Source organism: Myotis davidii, unplaced genomic scaffold (genome assembly GCF_000327345.1).
Source record: "Myotis davidii unplaced genomic scaffold, ASM32734v1 scaffold70, whole genome shotgun sequence".
Lineage (NCBI taxonomy): Eukaryota > Metazoa > Chordata > Mammalia > Chiroptera > Vespertilionidae > Myotis > Myotis davidii.
In genome coordinates this window covers 1,843,232-1,854,649 of record NW_006282434.1, presented here as the reverse complement: position 1 = coordinate 1,854,649, position 11,418 = coordinate 1,843,232, and the positions used below count along the sequence as shown (strand labels likewise).

General features: G+C 36.9%; 1 protein-coding gene across 1 annotated transcript in view; it reads right to left on the bottom strand.

The window, feature by feature from the left end:
- Positions 1-848: 848 nt before the first annotated feature.
- The window catches only part of DNAJC15 (DnaJ heat shock protein family (Hsp40) member C15), a 102,501-nt gene continuing 91,931 nt past the window's right edge, over positions 849-11,418 (bottom strand). Inside the window, exon 6 of the mRNA XM_015559456.1 lies at positions 849-3,072. Coding sequence (XP_015414942.1) covers positions 3,002-3,072 — 71 coding nt within the window. The 3' untranslated portion in view covers positions 849-3,001. The remainder of the gene's footprint in view (positions 3,073-11,418) is intronic.

Genomic DNA, 11,418 nt, shown 5'->3' with positions numbered 1-11,418 from the left:
CAAATCCTGCCCTGCTACATAGTAAAGATGACCACTAATCATTTCACAATTCTCTCTATCCTCTCCCTTTGAAATCTAGGCGGGCTCTATGACTGCCAGTGTTCAGAGCGAGGTGGATTGCAGCTTCCACTTCCTGTCTCTTTGGACCACTTTCTACCGTCGTGTGATGGTGCTCTAGCAGCCACTGGAGAAGCCTCTGTGGAGAGGAACTGGGGCTCCCAGCCAGCAGCCAGTACTAATGTGAAGTGGCTCCAATTGAGGCTGCATGAAATAGAGACCTGCCATCCCCACCATGTGCTCCCAAATTGCAGATTCAAGAATAAGATAAATGATTACTGGAACACACCTCAAACCTTAATTCAAGGTATTCAAAGATTTAAATTTAAAGGAGCAGTGAAAGAAGTAATACTTACATTTTTTGAGTACTTGCTATGTGACTAAATGCTTTACACATTATTTCCTAAAACATCTTATTAGGATTATCATTTCCTCTATTCTATAGATGAGGCGATTATAGACACTGCCCAAGATCAAGTTATAGGAGGATAATATTCAAAACAACAACTAACTCTAAGGCACATGCTTAGTAGAAAAATGAGAATGAAAGAAATTCCAAGCTAATGCTGGGGACTCAAATTCTCACGAATACAGTATGCATTAGAAAGTATGTCAATTAAAAGGTATGTCCTGAGGGTACCCATGTATTGCTTAGCATAACTTTCAAAATTAGTGGTAACATTTTGTGAAGTATAGTATTCAGAAAACATTTTCTTAGTACTTACAACTTTATGATGACTACTAAATACAAATGTTCCACATTGAAGAGGTTACAAAGATAAATGACAACATTTTTGCTCGAAAGGTTCTTTAATGAAGAAGTAAGGCATATTACACACAGTACCAAGATATAAGTACTATAAAATGAGCAATAAAGTGGTGTGGGAATATATTCATTCATTCATTCAACCAATATTTACTGGGTGCCAATGTGGCAGTAAACAAGAAAGATATGGTCTCTGCTCTCCGAAAGTTGATTCATATTACTGTTACTGGAAGCACCAGGAAAGAAGAGATACATTTTAGCTTGGCCTTCAGGGACCTCTAGACTTTGAGCATATGAAGATCTGAGGATTAGAAGGGCATCTAAGGTACAAAGATAACAGCAGAAAAATGAAAAATACTGAAGCGCAATAAAATTAGGATGTGCAAGGAGACTTTAAAGAAAGAATGATATTTTACTAACTCTGAAATTCAATCAACTTTAAGTCAGGCCATTAGTTTATGTACCAAAAGAAAACATACTACACATTTATAGCATGGCTCTCAACCAGGGGCAAGTTTGCACCCCCCCGGATCATTTGGCAATGTCTGTAAACATTTGTAGTTGTCACAACTGAGGGGGTGCTACTGGTCTTTAGCAGGTACAAGCATGGATGTTGCCAATCGCCCAACATTGCACAGGAGAGCTCCTACAACAGGAATGATTTCAACTCAATACTGATAATATTGCCAACATGGAGAACTTCCAAACTACAGGATGCAATAAACCAAAGATGCATCTAGATATTAAAAATTATTTTTAGATAATTATTTTATGTTTAGAACTAAACAGTAGTTCAGTTTATCTGGGATGAACGCAGAATTTGTAAAGTAGTACATGCTAGAAAATAATGCTGGTAACTCTGTATCTGAATCTGTTTCTCACCTTTGGAATAGTAAAGTGATGACCAGTGGCTGTTTTAAGGAAATAATTTAATGCAGTGCAAACCACAGGGCCAGCCCCTCAACACCATATGTCAACCCTTTGCTTTTGAGAAACCCCACACTCTATTCACAGTAATAAATATCCCATTTCTACTATTCTGACTGATCTCAAAAGAAATGTACTAACTTTCCAATCATATACAAACAATATCACTTATTGTTTTTAAAGCCCAGCTCTATGCCACTTACTCTATGGAGCTCCCTCAATGCTCTCAGTTTAAAATATTCCTTTCTCCTCTTTAACTTCCTTAGTATATCATCTACACATCTTTAATAGTATTCATGTGATTTATCTTTTTTCAAAATATAGGACCCTTTGGGTCAGGATCTATGTCTGGTTCACACCTGTAACTCCCACAGGGCCTGCAACAGCATCCTACACATTGTAAGTGGCCAATGAATATCTGAATGAATAAGTGAATAAATATACAGTACCGGAAGACTATAATTAAATACAAACTCCTCAGACTTCTCACAGCTCTTTCAGCCTTCCCTCATAGGGCTCATTTTGTAAATCTTTAATCATTTTAGGAGCTCTCCAAGTTCTCATGCTTCAGCTATAGGGTCTCAGAGAGAGCAGAGTTCTTTAACGAGTCCTAACCACTACTTCAGAAAATACCATTCTGTAAATTCCATTAAGTTTCAGATCATTTCCCCATGGGATAGCAGTCAGTGTTTGGTCTCAAAACATTTAAAGCCCCTTAAACAACAGAGTACTAAATTTCTCTGAGAAAACAGGGACAATGTGAGTATAAGCACAGGAATAGGCAAAAGTAGGTTTACAGTAGCTTTATTAACTCAAAAGAATTCAATGCAACTGTAAACCTACTTTTGCCTACCCTGTATAAACAGTAAGGACATTTCTATTTATTGCTCACAAATACCAATTACATTATTGAGGATCATATTTTTTGGATACTTTTTGTGAGAGAGAATAATATGGGGAATTTTAAACTAATAGAACAGAAATATTAAAATGTATGATTATCACAGAGAAAGTAAGACAGTAAGAAAAAAAGATGTTATAGAATTTTAAGGTGTTTTTTTAAAAGATAATAAAAAGACAGATTATTAATATTTTATTATTATACCACATAACAGTGGAATAAATTACTTAGGGTTAGCACATGTATATGTATGGGAATTATGATGGTCAGTGGTGGTTTAGCTTAAATACACAGGACTTTGTTTTTGAAGCACCCCCTTTTTTTCCTTCATTGTAGTCCTTGAGCATCAATCAGTGTTTGGTGGTTTCTTCCAGCAAATCCTTTGCTTCATTTATTTTGGTTGCTAAGTATGGAGATCCACCTGAGGACAAAGAAAAATAATTGAATTAAAACACACTTTATTACTGACATTTTTAAGTCTCAAAAAGAAGAACAATCTTAATTATAATTCTCTGATATTTTCCCACCCATCCATTCTCTCACAAATTAATTTATAAGCTGACTAGAAATTAAAACAGCATAAATTAAACTTGTTCAGTGAAACACTACAGATACCTAACAATCAAAGACAACATCTGAGAAAGATAATGAAAGAAAGTTATAATCAGGAATAATCTGAAAAACACTCAAACATTCTGTTGATCAGACATTACCATTCAAATATTTAACCAGAGAATTTTCTGAAATTAAGTGAATGGTGAGATAAAGAAATCCACGGGCTCTTTTAGAGTCTAATCAAACCTTATAATTTCACAAAAATAAAATACAAGTTAAAAAGGCAACTATGTACTTCCCAGTTTTAAAAATCATATCTACTAATACAGATGAACAAATAAATGAATGATAATAAAAATAATGTTAAAGGAAATGCTCCCTGTTCTCTGAAATGATCCAATTAGATAGAATACTTATGAAATACAGTTTTACATTTACTGTGCCCCAAAATAAAATTCGGTTCTTTCTTAGAGTTCTTTGAAATAAATTCTTTCTACTGCAAACAGTAAGAGAAAAATTGAGCTAAATTTCAAATTCAGAATCATTATGAATCACAAACAGAACCTATTTGACATATAAAAATACTAGCCCCACAGTCATATTAAACCTGTTCAAGCATTGTACGCCTTCTAACTTCTAGTCCTAAACACTTTATTGCTTAACAGTCAAGCTAACAATCACTGTAGTTCACCAGTTTCTTTGTTTTTATTCTCTCCTTTAATTTTCAATCACTGATAGCTGTTGAAAACATCATTAAGACCTCAGTAGCTTAAAGAGGTCCAAAAAACATATAGATAATACTGGTGTAATTGTCCTGAGTTTATTCAAATCTTTTATTGATTAAGGAAAAAGAAAGCAAGGAAAACAGATCAACAAACATGGTGTTGTAGTATAAAGGGCAATGCAGGAGGAAGCTAAATTTAGCTTTTTGCCCTTGAGTATACCAGTTACATTTTCATATCAAGATCTAAATTGCTATACTTATGGAATATATCACAGTGTCCTTGAATATACAATAAAAATTATATATGAAGTTGATGAAAGTTTCCATACACACTTGATTATTAAACAAACTGATTTCATGATTTGAAAATAATCTTGAAATTAGGTAATGCCAATCTTTTTAAGCTGTTTAAATTTTTAGAGCTACCTAGGTAATGTCAGGCATCGTGTATGTCCTCAATAAATATTAAAATATTAACTCAAACACAACCTTTAATTGATTGGTATGCATTCTGGATATTTAAATCACAGGCTATAAATGCTCATTTAGACAGAAAAAAATCAAAGGTACAAATCGAAAGTCTCATTAAACATTATACTCATCAATGGCAATGCTAGAGGAATGCTGGACTTTTCACTTATGTGCACAGTAGAAATTTTGGCTTGGCCCTCATTCTACCCTCCTAAGATTTGGAAAAGTTCCTAAGCCAAAAATTACAATTCCTACATTCCCTTCAAGTAGTGTTTGCTACCACTTGTGAAATTTGAAAGGCTGAAGTGAGGGTAAGGCTTTCTTGCTGGGCCTCTTTGTTATTGCTGCCAGCAAGCGAGGTCGTGGAGTAGCAGTGGCAGCAACAGTACCTCAGAACAGTTCTAGTGTCAGTCTAGGAGGCAGTAGCTTCTCTGACAGAGCTGCTGGTTTGGGGAGTTATTCTTATAGGCCTACTTTAGAATTTATTCCTTCAGACCTTCCAACAATTTGTAAACACTAGTTCCCTGCACTAAATGCCCTCCTGCTTAACGCATCCTGTTTCTGGCACTGACTCTTGATTGCTATAACAATATGTGATATATATCTTATACTTAATGGGAACAATATACATTTGAATCTTTCAATTTTGCTCAATTTTATTGGGGAACCACCTAGATTCTATTTAATTAGAACACTCACCTCACCCTTGACCTCTGCACCTTTGTACTTCCACTAAATACTGCTAGAACTCTTCTGCTTTGGGCTGTCATGAACTATCATATTTTAGATCCACCATCCCATTAACACTAATAGAAGAGTTGAATAAAATACAACACATCAATATGAAAGAACAGGAATCTACCCAGTCAGCCAAGTGTTGAGGGTAAAATCCTAGAGATAAGAAAAATGCATTGTGATGAGCCCAATATTCTGCACTGATTTTTCCTTTCAAAGAAGCTTAACACCAGATAGTATCCTATATAATCCTATATAATAAAAGGCTAATATGCAAATAGAAAGGCGGTACAACCAGAATAATCGAACAACCGGTCACTATAACGTGTGCTGACCACCAGGGGGTGTGTGCAGAACATGGCAGGCATTGGCTGCGGCAGGATGCTGGAGCAGGTGAGGGGGGCACCAGACCAAGGCGGGGCACCAGTCACTATCATCACGGCGAGCCTCTGGTGGTTACTGAAAATTCTTCGCTCTCTTTGCAGTCCTGCCCAGTGGCCAGTGCCTGTCCAACTCCCACCTGCTGCTGGAGCCCGTCACCGGCCCTGATCACTCAGTGCCATCAGTGGGTGGGAGCGGCAGCTGCTGGCCCTGGTCGCCACTGAGGGCTTCTCCACCTCCCCCTTCTCCTGAGGGGCGATCAGGACAGCAGCTGCTGCTCTCCCTCACTGATGGCGCTGGCACCAATCGCTCCGCACCATCAGGAGGTGCGAGTGCGGCTGGCGCCTTCAGTGCATGGGGGCAGACAGGGGAACCAGAGGCCGCGGCAGGAGGGGCCGGGCAGAGGTGCAGAGAATGGGCCGAGACCTGCCCCTGTGCTTACTGCAGCCTCGTGGCCCATAGTTCATTTCAAGGTGCATGAATTTTGCACTGCGCTGCTAGTATACTATACAATTCCACTTATATGAAATGCTAGAAAAGAGATAGCTAATGTATGGTGGCCCAAATTGGGAAACAGACTGGCAATGGGAAGAAGCACCAAGGAACTTTTATAGTTATACAAAGCTAGTATTTACTTTATTTTTGTGTATATCTTTTGAGAACTTTCTTCATCAGGGCTTCCTATCAAAGATATGATATCCTCATAAAAAGAATTAAAGTGCATTATCTTTTCCTTCTATTTTTTGAAAAAAATTCACTTGTAAAACTAACCTGGCCAAACATTTTATTTGTAGATTTTTAACTAGATTCAATTTCTCAAATAGATAGCATACTTTTTTATTATTATTGTCTAAAGTTTTACGTATGTCTCCTTTTTCCCTGATTGATGCCCCCTGCCCTCCCCCCTCCCCCCAGACATTCACACCCTGGGCAAGCCCCCACTGCCCCAGTATCTGTGTCCATTAGTTATGCTAATATGCAGGCATACAAGTACTTTGGTTGCTCTCTCTCCGCCCCCGCCTCACCCATGCCATTTGTCTCTGGACCTATTTTTGTTCATCAAAATATGTTGATCATTATATCCCACATATGAGTGAGATCATGTGATATTTATCTTTCTCTGACTGGCTTACTTCGCTTAGCACAATGCTCTCCAGTTCCATCCAGGCTGTTGAAATGGTAAGAATTCCTTCTTTTGTACAGCAGCATAGTTTTCCATCATGTAGATGAACCACAGTTTCGTTGACGATAGCCATTCTGACAGGTGTGAGATGGTACCTCATTGTTTGATTTGCATCTCTCGGATGATTAGTGACTTTGAACATGTTTTCATATGTCTCTGGGCCTTCTGAATGTCCTCTTTTGAAATGTGTCCACTTAGGTCCTTTGTCCATTTTTTGATTGGATTGTCATCTTCCTTTTGTTAAGTTATATGAGTTATCTGTAAATTTTGGAGATTAAACCCTTATCTGAAATATCACTGGCAAATATGTTCTCCCATGCAGTGGGATTATTTTGTTGATGTTCTTCTGCTCTGCAGAAGCTTTTTATTTTGATGTAGCCCCATTTGTTTATTTTCTCCTTAGTCTCCACTGCTCTAGGAGCTGTGTTGGTAAAATATTGCTATGACATATGTCTGCTATTTTGCTGCCTATGGAGTGTGGTAGGTTTTTTATGGTTTCCCATCTTACATTCAAGCCCTTTGGCCATTTTGAGTTTGTTTTTTTGTGTATGGTGTAAGTTGGTGATCTAGTTTTATTTTTTTGCATGTATCTTACCAATTTTCCCAGCACTGTTTATTGAAGAGACTGTCTTGACTCCATTGTATGCTCTTGCCTCCATTGTCAAATATTGAGCATAATGACTTGGGTCAATTTCTGGGTTATCTGTCCTGTTCCATTGGTCTATATGTCTGTTCTTGTGCCAGGACCAGGCAGTTTTGAGAACCGTGGCTTTGTAGTATAGCTTGATATCTGGTATTGTAATCCCTCCAACTATGTTCTTCTTTCTCAGGATTGCTGCAGCTATTCGAGGTGTTTTTTTTTTTTTTTTATTCCAGATGAATTTTTGGAGAGTTTGTTCTAGATCTTTGAAATATGCCATTGGTATTGTAATGGGGATTGCATTAAATCTGTAGATTGCTTTGGGTAATATGGACATTTTAATGATGCTGATTCTACCAACCCATGAACATGGTATGTTCTTCCATTTGTTTATGTCTTCCTCTATCTCCTTTTTCAATGTCATGTAGTTTTCCGAGTACAGGTCTTTTACCTCCTTAGTTAAGTTTACTACTGGGTATCTTATTTTTTTTTTTGATGTAATGGTAAATGTTATTGTTTTTTTAGTTTCTCTTTCTGTGAGTTCACTATTGGTATATAAAAAGGCCATAGATTTCTGGGTGTTAATTTTGTATGCTGCTACATTGCCAAATACATTTATTAGGTCTATTAGCTTTTTGATGGAGTCTATGGGGTTTTCTATATATAGCATTATGTCACCTGCGAACAAGGAGCGTTTTACTTCTTCTTTTCCAACTTGGATGCCTTTTATTTCTTCTTCTTGTCTGATTGCTATGGCTAGCACTTCCAATACTATATTGGAGTGGTGACAGTGGGCATTCATGTCTTGTTCCCATTCTTAGGGGAAATGAGTTTAGCTTTTGCCCATTGAGTATGATGCTGGCTGTAGGTTTGTCATGTAAGGCTTTTATTATGTTGTGGTATGATCCCTCTATTCCCTCTATGCTGAGAGTTTTTTTTATCAAGAAAGGGTGTTGGATTTTGTCAAATGCTTTTTCTGCATTGATTGATATGATTATGTGATTTTTGTCTCTCAAGTTATGTGATGTATCACATTTATTGATTTGCAGATATTGCACCATCCTTGCATCCTTGGAATAAATCCCACTTGGTCATGGTGTATCATCCTTCTAATGTAACACTGAAAATGATTTGCTAGAATGAACTTTGTTGAGGTTTTTATCATGTACGTTTATCATAGATATTGGCCTGTAGTCTTTCTTGTGGCCTCTTTATCTGATTTTGGAATTAGGGTAATGTTGGCTTCATAAAAAGAGCTTGGAAGTGTGCCTTCCTCTTGAATTTTTTAGAATAGTCTGAGGAGCATAGGTTTTAGTTCTTTGAATGCTTGGGAGAACTCCTCTGTAAAGCCGTCCAGACCTGGGCTTTGATATGTCCATTTCATCTAGGTTATTCATTTTGTTGGAAGAAAGTTGTTCATCGTATTTTTTCATAATCTTTTGTATTTCTGTGGGATCGGTTGTTACTTCACCTCTTTTATTTCTGATTTTGTTTATTTGGATTCTCTCTTTGTGTTGTTTATCCTTTCAAAGAACTAGCTCATGGTTTCGTTGATCTTTAGTACTGTTTTTTTTTTTTTTTTTGTCTCTATGTGATTTATTTATGCTCTGATCTTTATTATTTCCTTCCTTCTGCTTATGCTGGGCTTTTCTTGTTGCTCTCTTTCCAACTCTTTGAGTTGTAAGGTTAGATAATTTATTACCATTTTTTTCGTTTTTTAAGGTAGGCCTATAGAACTTTGAACTTCCCTCTCAGGATTGCTTTCACTGCGTCCCATAGATTTGGATTGTTGTGTTTTCATTGCCATTTGTTGCAATTATGGTTTTGATTTCTTCTTTGAACTCTTTGGTAACCCTGTAATGTTTTAATGGCATGCTATTTAGCCTCCAGGTATTTGATTTTTCCCATTGTTTTTATTGTAGGTGATTTCCAATTTTAGGCCATTGTGATCTGAGAAGATGTTGGATATAATTTCTATCTTCTTTATTTTGAAAAGACTTTGTCTGTGTCCCAATATGTGGTCTATCTTTGAAAATGACCCATGTGCACTTGAGAAGAATGCATATTCTGTGGCTTTGGGATGGAATGTTCTGAAGATGTCAATTAACTCCATCTGATCTAGTATTGATGTTTCTTTGCTGAATTTTTGTTTAATGGATTTGTGCAGTGGTGTTAGTGGGGTATTAAAGTCCCCTACAATGACTGTATTGCTGTCAATCTCTCCCTTGATATCTTCCAGAAGTTTTTTTTTTTTATGTATTTTGGTGCTCCTGCATTAGGTGCATATATGTTTACCAGAGTTATATCTTCTTGTTGAATTGCTCCCTTTAGTAGTATGTCACTTCCTTATCTCTAGTTATGACCTTGACTTTGAGGTCTAATTTGTCAGATATAAGTACTGCTACCCCAGCTTCTTTTTCATTTCCATTGGACTGAAAAACCTTTCCCCATCCCTTCACCATCAGTTTGTGTGAGTCCTTTGTTCTGAGGTAAGTTTCCTATAGACAGCAGATAAATGGGTCATGTTTTCTTATCCATTCAGCTACCCTATGTCTTTTGATTGGGGGATTTAAACCATTTTAATTTAGAGTTATTATTGATAGTTGCTTGTTTGTCGCCATTTTTATTCTTTATGCCTGTGTTCCTTCTTCCCTTCCTATTTCTTCTTTTCATGGCAGACACTCTAGCATTTCTTGCATTTCCTGGTTTGGTTGTAATAAACTCCCTTAGTCCTTTTTTTCTGTGAAGCTGCTGATTTCACCCTCAACTTTGATTGATAGCCTTGCAGGGTACAGTATTCTTGGATTCAGACCCTTGCTTTGCATGACTCTGTATATTTCATTCCATTCTTTTCTGATGAGTTTCTGTTGATAAATCAGTGTGTGAGTTTTTTCTTCCCAATATCAGGGAAGTTTTCTGTCATTATTTCTTCAAACAGGTTTTCTATTCCTTGCTCACTTTCCTCTCCTTTTGGCACCCCTATCATGCAGATGTTGTTTCATTTTGTGTTGTCCCAAAGTTCCCTTAGGCTCTCCTCCTGTTTTTTAATTTTTTTTCCCCAGTTGTTGCTACGCTTGTGTATTTTTTCCTACCTTGTCTTCTAACTCACTGATGCAGTCCTCCGCTTCTTCTAGTCTACTGCTGATGCTTTCTATTCTGTTCTTTATTGCAATGATGTCATTCTTCATTTCTTCTTGGTTCTTCTTCATTACCTCTAGGATCTTACACATATTGTTGAATTTGTCTTCCATCCTTTTCCATGTCCTTATGACCATTGCTCTGAATTCTTTCTCTGACATACTGCATGCCTTCATTTTGTTTACTTCTTTTTCTAATTATTCCTCCTTTTCTTTCATGTATGGTCTGTTTCTTTGTCTCCCCATGTTCTGGTTATGTAGCTCTCTCTGTCCTGTGTTGACTTAAAGGCACAAAATACAATACGACAAGTCACAATACACAGGGCACCAAACACAAATGTATTCACAATATGAATAACACCAAATAAAGGTGATCACCAGAGAAAAGAGAATTAGGGGAGAGAGAAGAGTGCAAAAATGATATTGAGAAAAGGAAAAAAATGTAAGAGTGAAACAAAAGAGATGCAAAAAGAAAGGGGAAAAACATATGTATATGGGGAGAAAACTCAAGAAAACCAACAACTAATCCAAAAAACGCAAAAAACAAACAAACAAACAAATGCAATGTTTGTTCTTTGCAGAGAAGAATGCAAAGAACAAACAACTAATCCAAACAACAAACACCCAAACAACAAACACCCAGATGACTCTGAAGAGGCAAAGCTTATTTCCAGAAGGTAAGGTCAAGGAATTGAAGGAATGGGGAAATGGCCACAATTCAATATAGAAGAGGTAGAAAGGGAATGAGTATATAAGAAGAAAAGTAAAAAACAAAAAAATAAAAAATATGTATATGATATGTATATTGTACACACACACACACACACACTGAGAGGCCAGATTATTTTGACCACCTGACATTTGTAGGCAAATTAGCCATACATTTCACACTGAAGTTGCTAGAGGGCCAGACCATTATAAATTGGGAAACAGGTTGTTTA